The 20,093-nt window shown below is 53.8% G+C and overlaps 1 protein-coding gene across 5 annotated transcripts in view; it reads left to right on the top strand.

The window, feature by feature from the left end:
- KIRREL3 (kin of IRRE like 3 (Drosophila)) overlaps positions 1 to 20,093 on the top strand; it is a 237,302-nt gene that overhangs the window by 215,606 nt on the left and 1,603 nt on the right. For 3 of the 5 annotated variants that reach the window (XM_004947961.5, XM_003642607.6, XM_015298106.2), the window contains 9 exons: positions 7,698 to 7,846; positions 8,135 to 8,262; positions 9,299 to 9,425; positions 13,348 to 13,448; positions 13,555 to 13,753; positions 14,482 to 14,517; positions 16,294 to 16,401; positions 17,450 to 17,559; positions 19,823 to 19,909. In XM_004947961.5, coding sequence (XP_004948018.2) covers positions 7,698 to 7,846; positions 8,135 to 8,262; positions 9,299 to 9,425; positions 13,348 to 13,448; positions 13,555 to 13,753; positions 14,482 to 14,517; positions 16,294 to 16,401; positions 17,450 to 17,559; positions 19,823 to 19,909 — 1,045 coding nt within the window. The remainder of the gene's footprint in view (positions 1 to 7,697; positions 7,847 to 8,134; positions 8,263 to 9,298; positions 9,426 to 13,347; positions 13,449 to 13,554; positions 13,754 to 14,481; positions 14,518 to 16,293; positions 16,402 to 17,449; positions 17,560 to 19,822; positions 19,910 to 20,093) is intronic. The other 2 variants (XM_040652084.2, XM_004947959.5) reach the window with 1 other exon arrangement.

Genomic DNA, 20,093 nt, shown 5'->3' with positions numbered 1-20,093 from the left:
CCCCGGCTTGTCAGGGTAATGGGAACACGCGTGTGGGAGACGCTCGGAGGCAGCTCAGACTAATGAGGAGAGAAGTGTAACGGAGGGAGAATCTGATGGAAAGCAGAAAAAAGGGGGAGGAAGGAAAGTGCTTTGTAGTGGTGAGCATCGCTTCCTGATGGAGCGGTGATTAAAGATAACGAAGTAAATGATGAAGCGGCTGGCGCGAGCTGCTGCTGGTGGAGCCTTTCGGATCAGCTTTTTGCTGCTGTGTTCCAGGGACTGCTGTGCTGTATGGAGCGGGTCAGGATGTGGGGTGTCCCACTGCTGTGGCCATCTCTGTTCCAACCAGGACCCCAGTGAGATTTGGAGTAGGGCTTAAAAGAATAGTGAAAATGCAACGTCTTGCTTGAAATAAGAGGTTGTGGCATCAAAGAGAGGAAAAAAGGAATCCAATTCCATTCATTCTGGCCAAAATATGACGTTCTACTGAACGCACAGAAGTTGAGTGGGGCCTTTCTCGCTGACGTGATGCAGGAGCAGGGGTGCAGCCTTGCGCGGTGTAGTGATGAGTGAGGCCAGGTCAGCGGGCTGGTTTTGGAAATCCAAAGAGCCTCGCAAGGGTTAACCATCAGATTCTCATTTCTGGTGGGGTGTGATGGAGTTACACCCAGAGGAGGCTCCCCACCAGTCAGGAGATGGGCTCTCCAAAATGGGTCCTCAGCTCCCAGGGCACAGCGGGGGTTGGCAACCTCAAGAGGCGTCAACAGCCTTTGAGATGCAGGTAGTGACAGGGTGAGGGGGATGGCTTTAAACTGGAACATGAGAGACTTAGGTGTGATGTGAGGAGGAATGTCTTTACGCAGTGGCGGTGGGGCCCTGGCAGTGCCCAGAGCTGTGGAGTCCCATCCCTGCAGGTGCCCGAGGCCATGGGTGGACCCTGGGCAGCCTGAGCTGGGTGGGCACCCAGCCCATGGCAGGGGTGGGGCAATGGGCTTTGAGGTGCCTTCCAACACAAGCATGATTCTGTGGTTCTGTTGCTTGTGCTCTGGGATTTGCCAATGTTGGAGTGAGCCTGGTCCAGGGCAACTCATTTCCAGCAAGCTTTGCTCTGGACGTGAGCAGAGACCATATGGCTTTAACCATGCCAAGCTGCTGACACCACTTCTAGCCAGGAGGGTTGGGAGCAACCCGGAGCTGTGTTTTCCCAAGCCTATCAGTCAGCTCTCCTTCAAGAGAGGCTCCTGGGGATGGGAAGGAGACAGGGAGTGGAGCATCACTGGCAGTGCTGTCCACAGCTCCGCTTTCCCTGTGAGGAGCTGGGAGCCCCTCAAGCCTAATTTAGCAGTCTTTAATCTGAGATATTCCCAACCACACTTGCCACTTCCTTCCTGCACTCCCGCAGGGTGATGGGCTGATTTCACAGAATGAAAAGCCTTAAGCAAATCTTGTCACACAAGAAAATTGATTTTTTCAAAACTGACTTTTACAAGATTACTGGCTCCCTCCTCCCCCCATCTTTCTTCTCTATCGTTCCCTTCCAGTCTCACGAGGTGGCTTCAGATCTAAGGAAATTAGAGATGCTGTGACTAAACTGTAAGTGTAAAAAGGAGGAAAGGAAAGAAAAGACACCCAGCACCTGCTGACCTGCTGCCACGAGCGCTTGGGCAGCACCACGATGCTTCCATCTGGCTGTAACCTCCGTGCAGTGAGGGCCGTGCTCACATCTCACATGGAATGTCCCCTCTGGGCATTCCTTGGTGATCCCCGGGTAAATCATAGCTTTCTGCTTCCTCTCCCTCAATTCCTCCATGTGTTTCCTCTTTCTGAAGGGTTTCCTCCCACTGCTCCATTTGGAGACATCTCAGTGCGCTTTGTTAGAGGAGGGGGGGAGCAGACGAGTTACCTTGAAGTCATTTCAGACAGCTTAAAATATGCTAAGCTTTTGTGTTTCTGTGATATAAATAATGAATCCTCTTACAGCTTCCAAGCTGGAAGAGACATCGATTTAAGAGGCCTTCAGCTCTGTGGTTTTTTGGCTTCCATGCAGGAGATGGGAAACGGGGTGCAGTGTGGGTGCGCTGGGAGTGTTCTGCTCCTTCTGGGATGGGGAAGTGTAGGTGCTGTGGTGATGCAGTTGGCCTCGGTTATTATTCATTAGCCTAATTCCCCAAGAAGCCTCATTAGGAATGCTGTTTCTGCTGAAATGAGCTGCCAGGATAGATGGAAGCAGCAGCCCAATTCAGGGGCTGTGTGGCACAGGGAGGAGAATACCCAGTGGATGCTGGCTTCCCAAAATAGACCCATTGGATCCCACTGGAGAGAGATTGTGGTCTCATCCAGTGTCAGATCTTGGAGTGACTGCTAACCTGAGCTGTCCTTGGGTTTTGATTCCTCTGCAAACTCTCTAGAAGCTGTTGGCAAATATAAAAGCAAAGGAAGAGCACAAGCTGTTGGCTCTGGATTATAAGGCCATTTGTCTGTAAAGCATCAAGCAGTGCTTAATGCTCAGCTCTGCTTTGCTATTGGAGTACATAATTAAGGACTTAATGGTTTTCGCTTTTTGAGTTTTCTTTTTTTGAAACATTTCTTGCTGCTTTGTACAGAAGTCAGCAGGTAATCGCAGCACTCCTATGGGTCAGTCTGTTCTATCAGCGTGCTGCCACGTTGGACTGTCTTCTGTTGGCATACAAAGCTCAGATGAGCAGTATTGTTACCAGGCTACTCTATGGGGATTCAAAAGGCTTTGAGAACAGTGACTGGAGAATGAGTTTGAGGATGGATGGACCGAAATTAGAGGAATTTTGCAGCAAAAAGATGAGCACATTGGTTAATTTGCAATTTTGTTCTACTTCATCCATGTGTTGCCTGTATTTTTTGCATGAGTAGAAAGTCGGTGTACTGGGTTAGAATCATAGAATCATTAAGGTTGCAAAGACCTCTAAGGTCATCTAGCCCAACCATCAGCCCATCCCCACCGCACCATCAGCACGGCAATGACACACCAGGACAGCATAGCAACTTCTGCCCATCTCCAGCGCAGCACCACAATGCTCTATGGGGCATCCAGGGGCTCAGCCCATCCACCAGCACAGCGTGCTCTCTGCAGAGCTGAGCCCAGCCCCCCATCCATCCCCGGGGGGACTTTGGGGTGCTCTGAGTGTCCCACACTGATTTTTCCCACCCTCAGGACCCACTGACAGTGAGGAAGGGCCTGCCCCTTACGTGGCAGACGGTCTGATGAGCAATCAGGCTCATTGCTGGCTGGGCAGGAGGGGGAATGCTGAAGCTGAGATTAGAGAGGAAATCAAGACGGTGGTTTCTTCCGCACAGCAAGGTGTTATTATTATCATCAAAACCCCAGAGTGTTGAAAAACAATCAAACCCCAGTGGCAGCAACCTGTGTATTGCAGGGAGTGCAATCAGACGTCAGACGTGTCCTTGTCTGGGACTCACACCTGACATCTCCAGCTCTTGAAATTTGGGAGAAGGTGGCAATTTGGGCTCGCTGCTTATTTGTTGCTGAGGAGAAGGATTAGCAACCTTGGCACCAAGCTCTGCTTCCTCTCACAGCGGGAAGCCTTCAGGGATGCAGACCCAGGACAGCGGCTCTGACTGCGCTTCTGCAAACAGCTTTGAAAGAAGAGGAGCTGCACCTGGCAGCTGCTTAAATGAAAGCTCTGAAGGAGACCTGTGGAGCCCTTTAGCAGGGGTGTTAATTACTAATTGCGCCAGGGATAAAATGGGCTCACCCATGCATGGCAGGAGGCCTGCCACCGTAGAATAATATATCTGTACCTATAATTGGTGCAGTGATCTCCAGGGATTGCAGGAAGGATGCTCTGTGAGCAGCAGCTCCTTTGGCTCTGTGCTGGGCTGTTCCTGCTGCCACTGGGGCTCCCCTGTCTGTTGTGTCACCTGAGCTCTGCTCCTTGCCTAGGGGACGGCAGAGCTGCCCAGAACAGTTGCAGGGCCATTGGCAAGGATGCTGGGTACATCGCTGACGTGTGGCCGAGGGATACATTATGAGAGGAGTAACACCATAGATCACCATGATGGAAATTTACTTTTAATAAGGCAATAATTTGCTTGATGCATCATGTTGCAGCCGGGCAGGGAGCAACAAGATGCTCCATCACTTCTCAATAGGCCTTCGCTCTCGGGTCAGGCACCAAGGAAACAGCATCCTCCTCCCTCCCCCCATCCCACACTCCTCCCCACAGGGGATGTGGAAGGGCACAGGGTGATGCTCATGGGCAGCTGCTGTTTAGGGATGTGCAGGGACTGCCACATTGCAGAGTGAGCAATGCTGGCAATAAAACAACAGAACCATTCTCTGAGCAATTTGTAGCAATTAATAGCCATTCCCAGGAATGAAATGTTAATTAATTCATTCTGCGAGCCACGCATTTATTTAAGGTATTTGTGGGTGTTCTCAGTACTTTTATTAAGCAATTAAAACGCGTCCGAGAAAATATTTATCTATTTTAAGTCACTCTTAGTAAACACAATTTATATGGCAAGCAACTGCTTCATTTTGCATTGTTAATTAAAAATTGCAGCTCGCTGTGCTTCCCCGGTGTGCGCTCGGTTGGAGCAGCCCCTCTGTGTGCAGGGCACAGTCTGAGCAGTGGGCAGGATGCTGCTATCACTGTGTGGTGCTGGTGGAAAACAATGAATGGGAGCAGAGGAATGGCACTCTGGAACAAATCCATCCCAGCCAGAGCTTGTTGCCGTGGGGAAATGCTCATTGCCCTGCAAGCTGTTGGTTGGAGGGGCCGGGATGGCACCCGCAGGCCCGGTGCTGCCTGGCTTGGAGAGAAGGAAAGCAGCTGCAGCACCAAGTGAGCAGGCTTGCACATTCACACCTCACTCATTCAGGCGGCACCGAACCAGCCTGGTGTCACTTGGGAGGGCTGTTACATGACAGGGCTACAAATTCCCCTAAACAGCTTGTTCTCACATGCCATTTGTTGAGGAATTACAAGTCCTCTTGTTGCAGACAGAGGAATTTATTTGCTGCGGTGAGCTCAGCCGGATGAAGTGCTCACTGGCGGTGCTCTGCTGCATCCCGCTGTGCTATGGGTGCACAGTGCCCTCCTGCAGCTCACGCAGGCAACGTGAGCCCAGTAGAAGTGGGAATGGGAAGAAGAACAGGATCCTGAAGCTTGGATCAAAGTCTCCATTTTGAACTCAGCTTTCCCCCACCGCTGGGGTTGATGCGGGAGATGCTGAACCGAGGGCAGTTGATGCTGCCCCTGAAGAAACATCCCCATGGAGCTGCAGAGAGCTTGGGAACACAAATGAAACTCATCACCCACATCCAGATGTGCTGCATGTTCTGCTTTGGGGGAGAGAGGTGGCAGCAAAATGATGGAAATTCGTCAGGTGGTCGTAGAGTTGTGGAATGGATCGGTTTGGAAGGGACCCGGAGGTAAATGTGTGTATGTGGCACAGATCCATGGAGGCACCTTGGCTGTGTGTAAATGCCTTCATTGTTATACTCTGAATAGAGGAAGCTCCAAATGCTGGTAGGAGAAGGGCTGGAAGCTGCAGGGTGAGGAGATGTCAGGAAGAGATTATGAGGGGACGAAACAAAGGATGGGGTGAAGGTCTGGGCCCCAGACCAGCATCCCAGTGTAGCTGAAAGGGGAGCAAACAGCCAACCACCTGTGGTTTCATGGCAGGTGAAGATCAAGCAAGAAAATCCCCTTCAAGGCTTTGAGCCAAGCTCGCCAGCACAACTTAATAAAGAGGTAGCAGAGGTGGAAATTGCAGGCTGGGCTCCCCAGACCAAAGACGCTGAGCTCTGCCCTGTAGAGTGCACCGATCTGCAAGGGGAGAGAGCAACAAAACGGGCCAGGGGAAGCTGGGCCTCCCCTGCATAGTGTGGGTGGTTTGGAGGATGTGTGCTGGGCAGGGTGCGGAGATGCAGACACACTGAGCTGATGGCCCCGGGCAGGACCTGCACATCCTCTGCGTCTTCTTGGCTGCATTTTATTTACGTTCTGTTTATAAATAATTACTGAGAGGTTAATAGGTGAGCAAGGCACGTTACGGGCTTGTTAAAACCAGGAGGAATTTGCCTTCTGGCTATCTGCGAGCGCATGGTGAGGAGCTTTACAGGAGGGTTATCAGCCATCGTTATTAAAAACCGATTTGACATTATAAAAGATCCATACCGCTTGTTCAGCCACATTGATTTAGCAGTGTTAAGCCTTGGAAAACTGGAGCAAGAACCTTGATCTCTGCTGAAGCACGAAAAATTGCTGTTTGTGACACATCTCTGCGCTCGGCAAAGCCAGTTTTGCAGAAGCGATGGGTTTTGAACACGCACATAAAGCATTGTGTGAGGTTGCTTCACATGTGTTTTCCTGGGCTGCTGCTGGGCCACAGAACTTCTATCCTCTGGAAATGTGTTCCCTGTCCTCCACAAGCTGCGCAGGTTGGGCTGCTGCAAAACACGGTGCTGTGCATGGTCAGTGGGCAGCAGCACAGTCCTGCGCTGTCGATCACTGCAAGGAAATGATGATCCGAGGTGATCTCGGTGGTCGTTTCCAAACTTAATGACTCCAGGAAATGGCTTTGTCCGTCTGGTGCATGCAGTAAGTGGGCTGCAGAGTCTGGAAGTGCACCTGGATGGGGACAGAGTCATTGAGGAGTGCAGCAAAGCTTCAGTTTTGTTACAGCTGGAAGGAGGAAGGCAGCACCCAAATGCGATTTGCCTTTGGAGCAGTGACTGGAAGGTGTCACTTGTGCTGGTTTTCCCATACCTGGAGCTTCCCTCGTCAATCACAGCCCTAAAAAAATCTGAGCAGCATCTCTTGATTAATTATTGAAGGGGGAATCCAGGGAGGAAGGCAGCGTGGGGAAGCCGGAGAGGCCAGTCAGCATCCATTAGAGGTGTGAAGATAAATGAGAAGAGAGAGCAGATAAGTGCGTACAAACCAGCTCCCATCTGTGCTGCTAATACCTCTCTTCTGAACCGCTTGTGCTGTTGGCTGCAGGGTGATGCCTCACAGCTCTCCCTTACTCATCCCATTAGGTTCACACTCGTGGGCCTTTAGGATTTGTCTGTTTGTTCTCCTCTGCCCAGCACATCCCCTGTCCCCACTCATCCCACCACAGGAGAGCCGCCCCAGCACAACATCAGCAGTTCCTCGGGGGCATCCTCTCCTTTCTAATGCCCCCGTCATTCTTTTGGGGAGATTTATTATGTTTTCCTCCACTCTCTTTCCCTTCCTCCCAGGAGCGGATGGGGTTTCGCACTGTGTGACAGCATCTCCCGTTCTCTCCACCCGTGCTGGAGTGGCAGGTTGCCAGATGGTGCCCCATTAGGTCACATTTGCTCATTGTTTGGCAAACAGCGGCTTAATTCAAGTGCTGAGTTGACAGCTTGTTCTCTGAGACAATTTGCAAGTTGTAGAGCTGCAAATGCCAGCTTGGCTTTCCAGGGTGATGTTATTTCAGCTGCCTTCAAGGGATGAAGTTCTTTTTCACTGGAGGAAAAAAAATAGAAAGAAGAAAAGGGGGAAAGGGGTGAAAGCAGGACGGAGCTGAAAAGGTTTATAGTGCTTTTGTGGTGGGAATGCCAGCAGTGCTGGTTGGCAGGGGAGGGGCGCCGTGTTCCCTACCAGCACAGACTGTCCTCATCCCATCCCTGCTGTCACTGCCAAATGGAAAGCAGTGCAATGCCACTCTGCTTCCTTGTCCTGCAGGTGGGCAAAGAAAGGCCAGGTGATAAAGGAAGCATCCGGTGACTTCTATGAAACCATTGTGGACCACACCTTCTTCTTTGAGCCCGTCTCCTGTGAGGTCACCAACGCGCTGGGCAGCACCAACATCAGCAGGACTGTGGATGTCTACTGTGAGTAATCTGCTGGAGCTGCTGGTCATAGCTGGGGGACCTCACCTTCCCTGAGCAGGATTTGTTGGGCTCTCACTCCATGCATGGGGCTGTGGTCTCTTCCTGACTCACACAGCCCTGCTGGAGGCTTCCTGGAGTCTTCGGGGTTGTAGGGTGCCATGGGTTGGGGGTCCCGTATGGCTGTGTCCCTTTGGTACCCCAACACTGATGGGTCTGCTGCTCCTCCTGGCGCAGTGACTGCACTGCTTTGAGGGTTCTGGTGGGGTAATGCTGCTCTGCTCTGTGCAGTTGGGCCCCGGATGGCGACAGAACCACAGTCCCTGCTCGTTGACCTGGGCTCTGATGCTGTCTTCAACTGCGCCTGGACTGGGAACCCCTCCCTCACCATCGTCTGGATGAAACGGGGCTCAGGCGTGGTAAGGGTCACTGCAGGGCAGTGGGATGTGAGGCTCTGCATGGATCCCCCCTGCTTTGGTGAAGTTGGACAGTGTTCTCAGACACGTGGTCTGATTTTGGGTGGCTCTGTGTGAAGCCAGGAGCTGAACTCAGTAATCCTCATGGGGCCCTTTCAGCTTGGGAAGTTCTGTGATTCTGTGACCTTGTAAGGCAATCACTGGGTGCACGCATGGGGAAATCACTGCCTTCATTGCTGGGGTGTTTTTCCCAAACCATCACAGCCTCAGACAAGCCATCCCCTGCAATCACAGCCTTGGGCAAGCTGAGAGCTTGAGGCAGCCAAGGAATCCCACTGGGTCTGTAATCCCTGTTGGCTTCCCATCCCACAGCGGCAGCTGTTGTTTCTCGTGGTTATCACTGTGATTTGTACACAGGCAGTGCTCTCACACCACAAAGCTGTTGTTCCCATTTCTCAAAGCTTACAGAGCAGTGCAGGGAGCCGTGCATGGGGGCTTCTTGACCCTCACTGCACAGCCCCAGCCATGCTCCAGCGCTCTGCTTACCCGCATGTATCAGCACGCAGAACTGTTTTCTCAGCTTCCATTTGGCCAATTCTGCTGGCTTGGGGCCTCTGGGCAGCTTCAGCTCAGCCCTTGGCTGTGGGCACTGTGGAGCATTTTGAGAAGGAAGGAGGAGGTGGGGGGACTGCAGCGTGCAAAGTCCACGGAGAGAGGCGAGGTTAACCAAGAGGAATAAGCCTCAGGGTGTGCATTTTCAGCATGGGTAATTGGAAACACTGCTCAAAAGCCACATTATTTGCATGCCCCCAGTGCTGGCATTGTGCTGACAGCTTCAGCCAGATCAGCACTTATCAAGATATCCTGAAGCTGTTAATTGCACAGCCAGGGCAGGAGGGCAGGGTGCTGCTGCTGCCCAGGGTGCAGCTTGCCAAAGGCAGCTGAGCATCCCCCGGCCATCCAGAGCTCTGGGGGCTGCCAGCTCTTCTGCTCAACTTCCCATCGCCCGCCCTGAGAGCAGTTCCCTCCTCTCTTCCAGGTCCTGAGCAATGAGAACAAGCTGACGCTCAAGTCTGTCCGCCAGGAAGATGCTGGGAAATACGTGTGCCGTGCCGTGGTCCCACGGGTGGGCGCAGGGGAGCGCGAGGTGACACTCACTGTCAACGGTACCAATGGCTTCCCTTTGCTATTCCGTCCTGGTGTGTCTTTGCCGTGCTGATGGGCTGGGGGTGGTTGGATGTGATGATCTGAGTGGTCTTTTCCAACCTTAATGATTCTCTGATTCCGTGACCATTCACGGCGCTACAGTTGGAATACTGCCCTTGGATATTTGTTTTGAGATGCCTTGGTGGGATCGGGGCTGCTCCCACCCTGTGAGCACTTTGGGCTTTGCATACATTTCCTCAGAGAGTCATGGGTTAAGCAAAAAAATACCGGTGTTATCTAAGGCCTGCTTGGTTCTGGATTATCAGCGGGGGGTTATTGAGTAGCTGGGAGTTGGCGTTTTAAATCTTTAATAGATTTATCTTGCAAAACCCTCGCAAGGTCGGAGAGCTCTGTTGTCTGTGTTGTACAGCTTGAGAGCTGGGAATTGAGCCTGGCTCCAAGACTGACGGCCTAATCAGCACCTGGGGGAGCAGGCAGAGCCCTGAGCCCCCAGCATGTGCACCCTACCCTGATGGGAGCTGGGCAGCACCCTGCAGGGTGAGGGCCACCTGGCCAGGACCCGTGGCACCCAGTGGTGAATTGCTGCCTGAATGTGCCTCGTGTGAAGGGAGGGAGCAGGGCAGGCTGCACAGTATAAGCAGGGGATGAATTTCGCATTGTCTCTCACCTGCGTGACAAACTGGCAGGCTTCAGTCCCCACTCACTGTCAGAAAGAGAAGAAAATGAGCAGGGAAAGCAGCACAGCATTAATTTTGAATGCGGATAACACCAGCGAGGGGAGCCAAGGGCAACACAATGGGGGGCGAAACCCAACCACTGCCTCTGCTTGCGCTCAGCTCCGCGGCGCCTGCATGCTCCTTCCCCGCCGGCTGCTGGGTTTTAATTACAATTAAAGTCTCTTGCAGAAAACAAAGCAACAAATTAACCCAAACAAAGAATCCTCTCCTTTCCCAACACCTCCCAGGCGCTCGGCAGGCACAGGGAAGTCTCGAGAAAGAGCTGTGCAGCTGCATTCCATGCTCGGCACAGCAGCAGGGCAGTGCTGCGATGGACTCTGCTGGTGGTGCATGGACCATCCCAGGGAGCATCTCCTGCAGGCACAGCACGGTGTGTCTGATGCAGCTCATGAATTCTTCTCAATGCTTTTTCCACCACCATTTGAGAGGGGAAGTTGAACACTTCGTATTCTCAAGTGATTTTAATTCAGTTGTCTGGAGATCACCAGGTGCCTCTCTCTGCAGGCTGGGCTTTGTTACGGTGAGCTCAGTGATTCAGGCAAGTGGCACCGGCCGTCTTGGGTGAGTTCCAGCCCAAGTGGGGACACTGCTGGACACTCGTCCATCCATCCCAGCCTGTGCCCAGTGCCCCATTCCCCCCCCCCCAAATCAGCCTCAGCAGCACAGCTCCTGCCTGCCCTCCCCACCTCCTTCCCTCTAAACCAGGGCAGGAGGCCACAAGCCTGAGAGGCTGCAGATATGATTCAGAGCCTCGTTAGTGGGCAGGAGGATTATGTAAATGAGCAGAATTTGGCAGGGACAAAGCAAGAGAGGCAAGAAGGCAGCAAGGAGCTGTTGGGGCCATAATAAATCAGCGGTTGGCTGATTTATAGCCCCCGTGTGTGCACAGCACCCTCCTCGCCACACAGAAGCCAACCCAGGGCTTTGCACGATCATGCTTCCACCAGGATGGTTTGGTTTGCATGAACCTGAGCAGGACGGAGAAGTTGGGGCCATCCTGCCATGCTCCCCAGCCAGCAAGCTGCCTTCTTTATGCGAGCCTCCAGGACAGAGCAACTAAATTGGCACCAGTGCACTAAAAATAACCACAACCGATAGCTCCATCATTTATATCCATAGCAACGTTGTTGAAAGCCTTTCTCTTGCCGGTGGGCTGTCTCAACGCCGAGCCGCGGATCGGCAGCTCTCATAGGGAGCCTGAGCCTGGTGGAGAATCAAACGCCGTCCTCGAACACGACGAGGCTGCAGCTCTGCACTATTATTCCCAGGCATGTTCATCTCACAAATGGTCTTTAGTCATCTGCTATTATCATGATGATAAGCCTTCGACTCTGAACTCCTCGAGCAATAATAAAACCCAAAGCCGTTGGCATTTGTGCCATTTAAAATCCACTCTCCTTGGGGAAAATGATCCTTTTTATGATTATTAAGCCATTTTTCTCTAGTGTCACCCAGTCTTGGCATGCCTCCAGAATTTGTAACTAACATGCAACTGTTGAAATAGAGAGAAGATGGCTTTTTTTCATTAATTTGGACCTGCACATCCTGTTGCCACTCTGGGTGCCATTGGCTTTGGGTTCACTGCCCACCAGTGGCATCATCTACACGTGCTGAGTGAGCCGAGGAGATGGGACCGTCTCTCCTGCGCCACTTTCAGTGTATGGCAGAGCTGGGCTGGGCTCTGTTATTGTCCCCTGGAACAGCCGAAGCTTCAAGGGATCTGTTAACATCTTGGCACAACAAAGGATAAACCAAACTCTCCGGACTTCTGGGTGGTTCTGTGTGGAGCCTGGAGTTGGACTCAGTGATCCTTACGGTCCCATCCAACTCGGGATGTCCTGTGGGATTCAGCCCAGCCCTTTCAGGGATGGAGGAGAACACTTACCTTGGGAACGTGCTAAGGACATCTCAGAGAAGACTTGGCAGAAAGCAACAACAAAATGTCTTTTTTATCTATTAAAAGAGGCGGAAAAGTTTCCAGTATCACGCAGTGATGGCCCTTACAGCCAACCTTTGGAAAACAAGTCCTGTCCTTCTGTTTCAGCCGTATCTGCCAGTACCCATCACTCCACAAGCACTGCCTGTCTGCGGTGCATCCAGATGTGCAGATGCTTCCAGATGTGCCAGATGCATTGAGTGTCCAGACCATGTTTGAAGCCAGCTCTGTCCCTGCTGCAGCAATCACAGCCTGAGGGCACAGCACCTGGATTTGGTGGGCAGTCACTGGGCCCCTTTCCCTTGGATGGTGGAAATGTGGCATTGCTGGCCTCTGGTTTTCCTTATAACATCACTGCAAAGGAAGGATATGGCTGCATTGCTGCGGGGGTTGTTTAGGGATGGTGAAACTTTGGTGCAGAAGGGACAATGTCAATGGGCAACTGGATGCACCAAAGGGGAGAGTTCAGCCCTGCAGCATGTTTGCATATGGCCAGACTGCAGGTAGGTGTGATGGCAAGGCTGTGTTTTCCAATGAGCCTAATGAATTCCTGAAAAACAAGAGCCACAACCCGGAGCCAGCATCCAGAACAGCTGAACTGTGACATGGTGAGAACCAGCAGCACTGCCCCTTGCCTTCCTGCCTGCATCCCTTCTCTTTTCTGCCAGCAGCAAGCCACTCATAGAAATGTAAATCTGCTGTAATTAAGAGTCTAATAGAGAGCAATTAGGATTGCAGTTCTGCTGCTGCTCCCTTGGGGTGAGAGCCTCCAGGCCATGCTCCTATCTCTGACCGCTTTCCTCTTACTGTTCTTCCACGAAGGAGGACAGGGATGTTTCGGTGGGGCTGAGCACCCCACATCCTTGTGCTCTCAGCATCCAACATTGCGCACAAAGCGCCTGCAGAGCATTAAAGAAAGCAGGTGTATTTTTGGGGGTGACTGTAGGGTGCAGTGTGGGTGCTGGTTGATATTTCCCTTTTCTGATCCTTGGTTCCCGAGACTGAATTTCCCACGTGGGAGGGTTCTGGGGCCCTTGGGTTGCATCTCCTGAATTACGCACCAGGCATTCCTTTCTGAGCTTCAAGGCATGGAGAGGGCAGCAGCTGGTGTCAGTCAGTGGTGATGTTTATTGGAGTTGAGGTCCTGGTTTGTCATTGGACCCTCTGCACACATGTGGCAGTGCCAACCTCAGCCAGGTGTGACTTGCTTCCTCTTGTTGTCACCAATCCCTCTCCTCTCTCCTGCAGGGCCACCCATCATCTCCAGCACGCAGACGCAGCACGCCCTGCATGGCCAGAAGGGACAGATCAAGTGCTTCATCCGCAGCACCCCTCCGCCCGACCGCATTGTGAGTAGTACCCAGAGCAGAGAGCCATGGGGTTTAGTCATGGCACAGGGAGCCCCAAAGGTGGGCAAAGCGCCCGCCTCGGGCTGACCCTACTGTTGCTTGGCAGGCTTGGTCCTGGAAGGAGAACGTCCTGGAGTCCGGGACCTCGGGGCGCTACACGGTGGAGACAGTCAGCACAGACGAGGGGGTCATCTCCACGCTGACCATCAGCAATATTGTCCGTGCCGATTTCCAAACCATTTACAATTGCACCGCGTGGAACAGCTTTGGCTCTGACACGGAGATCATCCGGCTCAAGGAGCAAGGTGGGCACTGCTGGCGCGGGGCTGCGGGGGCAGCAGGTGCTCCATAATGCTGTTGGGATGTCTGAGAGGAAGGATGGAGGAGGCGCACCCTGAGGGTCCCAACTCCTGGAAGAGGGGTAGGAGGTGGGGAAAGCCCCACTTTGCCTCTCTTACTGGAGACGGGGCATTGGCCAGCTCTGCGCTCCCCAGCCACAATGCGAGGTGATGCCCATCCACCTGCAGCATCATTTATAGCCACAGGGAAATGGGAGCAGCTGCTCCTTCTAGACCTGCAGCCCTCAGGGGGTCTCAGGGTGGCCAGGGGCTCTCCATGGCAAGGGAGGGATGTGGCTCTAGGTGGCTCGTTCAGCTCCTGGAGGGCCTCCAGTCCTCTTCTATTTTATTAAATGCCAGGGCAGGCAGGTGGATTGCTCTCATTAAGCCGTGATTTATAGACAAGGCTGCCGTCCAGATTAAATCAGAGCTAAATGAACCCCTTAAAATTAGCCTTGGGCTTCTTCCAACACAAACACAGCCAGCGGTTTCTCCGGGTCGGCTGCCAGCCGGCGGGAGCGCTCAGTGTTGGCCGGGGGTCCCCACTCGGGGACATCCCTGCGGCGGGCAGGGGGACGCCGTGGGGTGGCCAGCCCCTCCATGGGGCCGTGCGCTGGGAGCAGGAGGCGCTCCGAAGGCTGATGTGGGCGCCTGGGCTGTGCACGGCTGTGGACACTTGCTTTATTTTCAAACAGGTACGGAAATGAAATCAGGAGCTGGTATGCAAGCAGGTACGGAAATGCTGAGCTGACGGTGAATACGAATTGTCCCCAGCCGTCACCACGCCTGAGGAGCTGGCGTCCTCCTCCCGGCGGGGGTGTAGTGCAGCGCAGGGCAGGGGATGGGGAGCCGGGGGCTCCGGTCCCGCTCTGCTCCATAGCGAGCTGCCCTGCCTCTCTGTGCCCCAGCACAGCCCCACTGCAGGGCGTGATAACGCACAGCCGCCACCTGCAGCAAAGGGACGGCCGTGCTGAGCTGCCCCCTCACCTCTCCCTCCTCACCTTTCTGGTCCATATCTCCCAGAGAGCCAAACACTTCCAAAAGCCCCACGATGAGTCACTGCCTTTGGCAGGAGCGTGGCATCAGGTCACCTGGAAAAGTGCCAGCACCTTGCTGCCGTTCAGCTGGATGCTGCTGGGGCAGTTTGCAGCAGGGCACTCACTTCCTTGTCTGTTTGCTCAGGAAACCCTCAGTGCTGAGCGCTCAGGGAGGAGCAGAACAGTGCCGTGTGTCATGTCACCAATGGCCTGGCTCAAGGGACAGGTGGCACAGCTAGGGAGAGGCAGGAGAGCCAGAAAGTGAAAAGTGTCAGCATAAGCCGTGTGCTGAAAGGCTCTTTATAGTGTGAGGAGAGCCTCAGCTCGAGCAGCACTGGGTTGTGTCATTCCACAGGTCCTGAGACGGGGTTACACCATGGGGGTCCTGAGGTCTTAAGGGAAGGATGGAATTTTTGGTCCAAAAGAGGTGTATGTGCAGCCCAGCAGAATGAGTGGTGTTCGCTCCGGTGGTGCTGCCCCAGACAAACTCATTTCTCCTATTTCTGTGCAGAAAACTGAGCTCCATCTGAAGGGTGATGAGAAACACTCCCTTGTCACCCAGCTGCCACCCATCGGGCACCAGGCTTTGCTTTGTCCCCATGTCCCCATGACACAGCATCCTTCCCACTCCTCTTCTGCCTCAGAGGGGTGTTTGGGTCTCTCTCCCAAGCAGGAGCAGCAACCGGCTGACAGCCCTTGGCTTTGCCGTGGGTGTGGTCTGTGGGGAATCATGCAGGGCACATATTTATCCCCATGTCTGATCGCTCCAGGAAATGTTTTTTCTCTCTGGGCTTAGAAAGGGGTGCTTAGAACTACAGGGAGCCTGGCAGTGGTTACATGGGCAGGAGGCGGTGAGCTCCCCCAGGTGCAGAATGGGGTCCCTACTCATGCCATCATGGCCACCCCATCCCTCCCAGCTGCAGTGAGGCCGGGGAGTGGACGGGAGACCTGTGGTGACAAAGGCAGAGGTGGGCTGATGGCTGTTGTGTTAACCTGTCTCCAGGTATCTCACACCCACAGCTCTCACCTCTGCCCATGGTGCTGGTGCCCATCTCCATCCCTCCGTGCAACCTCTCTCCCGGCCAGCTCTGATGCCATTTCTCTTTCTTAGCAATATCACCAGGCTGTCTTCTTTTGCACTTTGCACCCACAGCACTTGAGAGGCAGCCATTCATCCGACAAACAACGTGGCCCCCTTGGAAGCAACCACCTCCTTGGCTCCCTCCTCCCTGCACACAGGGGAAACTGAGGCACAGAGAGGTCAGCGCTGCCCCAGTTGCAGCACATGGCAGAGCTGCACACTGCGCCCCCTGGGCTCCCACCACCCACAGGGACACTGTGCTGCAGGGGGAGCGGGAAAGGACCCCAATCCTCCCTACCACTGAGCTGATGGCCGGGAGGGGTCCTGAGCTGGGGAGAGCCGCCCATTGCCTTCAGCCCCACTCATCTGTGCTGTCCTTCCTCTTGCAGAGTCGGTGCCGATGGCGGTGATCATCGGGGTGGCCGTGGGGGCCGGCGTGGCATTCCTGGTGCTGATGGCCACCATCGTCGCCTTCTGCTGTGCCCGCTCCCAGCGAAGTAAGTGCAGGGCGAATGCAGATGGCTGAATGCAAAGGCCAACCATGCTCCCATTGAGGGGTAGGGAGCACTGCTGGTTTTCCCCCTTTGTCATCCCCTCCTCATCCTCCCCTCGATCAGAATTCCCCAGCACCTGGGGCATCGTGTTGGCATCAGTTCCATCACAGTGAGGTCAGAGGTAAAGAGACAGCAGAGTGCTTCTCTGCGGTGAGGACTCATTTTGCACCTGGCTGCTGCAGATTCTTCTCTCAGGACAAATTTCAGAGCTCTGTGGCATCAGTTAAACAACAGCCTGCAAACAGAGCATCCCTGCGGGAGGGACGCAGAGACCGACCGTAACTCTGGGATGGCATCTCCTGCTGAGGACGCAGCAGGATGGAGGCTGGAGGCCGTTTGTTTTCTGGAAAAGAAAGGGAAAAAAGGCTTTATGGCACATCTGGTGTTGTACCGTTGGTGACATAACGGCCTGGTGTTATTTAAGGGGAGCACTCCTGGGGGAGGACGTGCAAGACAGTAATTAGCTTTTCGCTGTGATTAAATACAGAGGCTCCTGCACCGGGAGCATCATCCCAGCCTAAAACAAAGGCACAAGAAAGTAACAGGGGCCTCTCAGCACAACCCTGAGGCGTAGGGCAGCTGGCTGTGGGCAGAGCGATGCTGAGGGAAGGAGATGGGGTGAACCCAGGATGGAGACTCAGAGCATGGGCACTGAGCTGAGGGCTGCTCGGGTCTCACGTTCACATCCATCCCGTTTTCACCTCAGCTCTGCGCTGCTGTTTCTCCTCCCACTGCTCGCCTAGTTTTTTGAAAAGAACTTCTTCAAAGCATGCCTGACACCTTCAGGGCAGCTGCGTGAGAGCGGAGCTGTGTTTGTCCTCACACCCGAAGCGCTGCCTGCGCTCCGTCCATCGCTTGGCCTTTCCCTTCTGTAGCTGCGCCCCACGGCTGCAGGGGACCTTCTGGGCACAGCTCTGCCTGCTGGGCTGGGGCAGGGTGGGCCCTGGGGGTGTGTGGTTGCCTGGAGCTGAGCTCTTCTCACTCTGCCCAGATCTGAAAGGAGTGGTTTCTGCCAAGAATGACATCCGCGTGGAGATCGTGCACAAGGAGCCATCCTCGGGCAGGGAGACAGAGGAACACCCCACCATCAAGCAGCTGATGGTAAGGACTTCCTTCCCCTCAGCGTGAGCACCTCACCGTGCTCTCCTGGAGCTGGAAATGTCAGTAAGTGCCAAAGCAGTACGTGCAGATGGTGGTTTGCCTGGAGAAGCGGCAGGGAGCGGATGAACTGGAGGTGATGGTGGGGTGAGCCCGGCTGCTCCGGGAGCCAGCTGCCTTCACTGGTGCTTGCTGGGTTGTGTGGTAGGTGACAAACATGAGCTGACCAAAACACGGAATCACAGAGCCATTAGGGCTGGAAAAGACCACTGAGATCATCGAGTCCGCCCCCACCATACCCACTAACCCACGGCTTTCTCTTCCCCCTTTTCTTTTCCCTGAGAATCACACTTGTGTTGGTTGTTCTGCAGCCATCTGTGACCTACACGGCACTGTGCCTTTCACAAATAATTATTCATGCGTCTGTAAATTCATTAACACCTTAGGAGACACGTCATGCTGGCTGATTTGCATATGCTCACGTTATCTCAGCATGATCCCCCGACGCTATGGGTGGAGGGAAGGCTGCCAGCCCAAAGAGGCCAGAAAGCAAACAGAGCATCCACTTCAGTGTGCGGTGCCATGCAATCACATCGGCACACCCACAGCCACGCTGGGACCCGACCATGGGGAGTCCCCATTAAAACCCTATTGTCTCCTGTAACGAATCCAAAGGATTCAATATCCACTCTGTGGGATCCTCCAGCCCAGATGAAAGCAGTGCCATTTTGCGGAGCGCTCAGCACGTGGCGGATTAGGGAGCACTGTTAATAATTAGGCACTATTTCTGGGCTGTGCACAACCTTGAGGAGTCCCCTCAAAGCTTTAGGAAGCAGTGTAGAAAACCCGGGGTGATGATCTGCAACGGGGCAGCTTTGCAGCAGGGGAAACTGAGGCACGGCACAGCAGGGATGCAGCATCACAGCCCATAGCCACATAGCGCATCCCAATGCAACCTGAGGTATGGGTTGTGGCCTCAAGTTGCGCAGGTTGGATAACAGGGAGGGATGGGGTCCATTGCCCAGGAGGTGCTGCAGAAGAGTTTGGATGTGGTACGGAGGGATGTGGGTTAGTGGGAAATGCTGGTGGTGGGCAGATGGTTGGACTGGAGGATCTCAGAGGGCTTTTCCAACCTCGGTGATCCTATTCTATGATTCTATTCTGTACTACATCCCACTGCAGCCCAGAGGGAAGGGGAAGAGGGTGAGGGCAGTGGGAGCATTCCAGCCTTGGGATGGGAAACGCTGCTCACCCAGGGGGGATGTGGTGGTCTTTTCCAACCTTAATGACTATGATTCTATGATGGGCTGTAGCATCACAAGGTGCCACTGGGGCTCATCTTTTGGTGCCACACCACTGTCCCATTCCAGGTCCATGGCACCTCCAGACAGGATCAGATTCTCCCTGGGAAAGCCTTTGGGCTGTCCCTGGGCCCGGTGCTGTAGGCACAGCAGCTCTGGATGGGCTGCTCCCATTCCATCTCACGGGCATTCTTTCTTCCAAGCAAAACTCAGGTACTTTAATTTATTGCATTTAATAGCTGCATCAAAGGCTTTCAGAAGATGAACAGAAAGTGCTGGAGGGTACATTTCCACAACCACTTACCTTTTTAAAAAGGGGAAAAAATAAAACCAGGAGAGTGAGCCCTCTGGGGCACAGCACTGGGGCTCCGTGCCCAAATTCCAGTGGCCGGAGCGATGCGATCGATGCGAGCTGAGATAAAAGGCAGCAGAGAAATTGGCCGGTAATTAACCAGCCTGCACAGCCCCACCTTTCTGGAGGAAGGGTAATTAAAGGCAGCGTGTAATTAATGCATACCTTGCCTCCGATTGTGGTCAGCCTTCAAAAGAGGAAGTAATGAGGTGGAGAGGTGCAGGATCCCGGCGCAGCACAGCCCACGTCAGCACGGAGCAGAACCCTCTGGGACTCACATGTTTTGAGAAGAGCCAAAGTTGGGGATTAAGAAAAAAGTAATCAAGGCTTTCACATTAATTATGGCACCGGGTCTATGCCAAAAAGCCAGCTGGGATTTTTTTTTCTCTTTTTTCTTTTTTTTTTTTAAGTTGTTGAGCAGCCAGGTTCAGACTGGGAGGAAAGGATGAGAATGCAGAAAAAGAGGGAAAATAAAGGAAAAAGAGAGGTGGTGGTTTCTCTGGGCAGGGATCAGAGTGCTTTGCAGCCACAGCTCTGGCTGAGCCCCCTGGTCCGGAGCAGAGGGACCAACACAGGCACTCGGGGTGCTGACGTCTGCCCGCTCCTTCCCCAGATGGACCGGGGTGAGTTCCAGCAGGACTCGGTGCTGAAGCAGCTCGAGGTGCTCAAAGAGGAGGAGAAGGAGTTCCAAAACCTAAAGGTGAGCCCCGGGACACAGCCACCCCCCCGTCCACCCCGTCCCCCATCCCCTCCAGGCTGCCTGCCCTGGTGCAGCCTCCCATGTCACTCTGTCTCCATGCTGGGTGGGATGCTGGGGTACCACCAGCACTGCCATCTACTCCCTTTTGGGGAACTCATGGTGTTGGGGTGCGGGTAGGGTAGTG

The sequence above is a fragment of the Gallus gallus genome, chromosome 24 (assembly GCF_016699485.2).
Source record: "Gallus gallus isolate bGalGal1 chromosome 24, bGalGal1.mat.broiler.GRCg7b, whole genome shotgun sequence".
In the NCBI taxonomy this organism is placed as follows: domain Eukaryota; kingdom Metazoa; phylum Chordata; class Aves; order Galliformes; family Phasianidae; genus Gallus; species Gallus gallus.
Note: the sequence above shows the minus strand (reverse complement) of the source record. Positions and strands in the feature narration are given on the sequence as shown.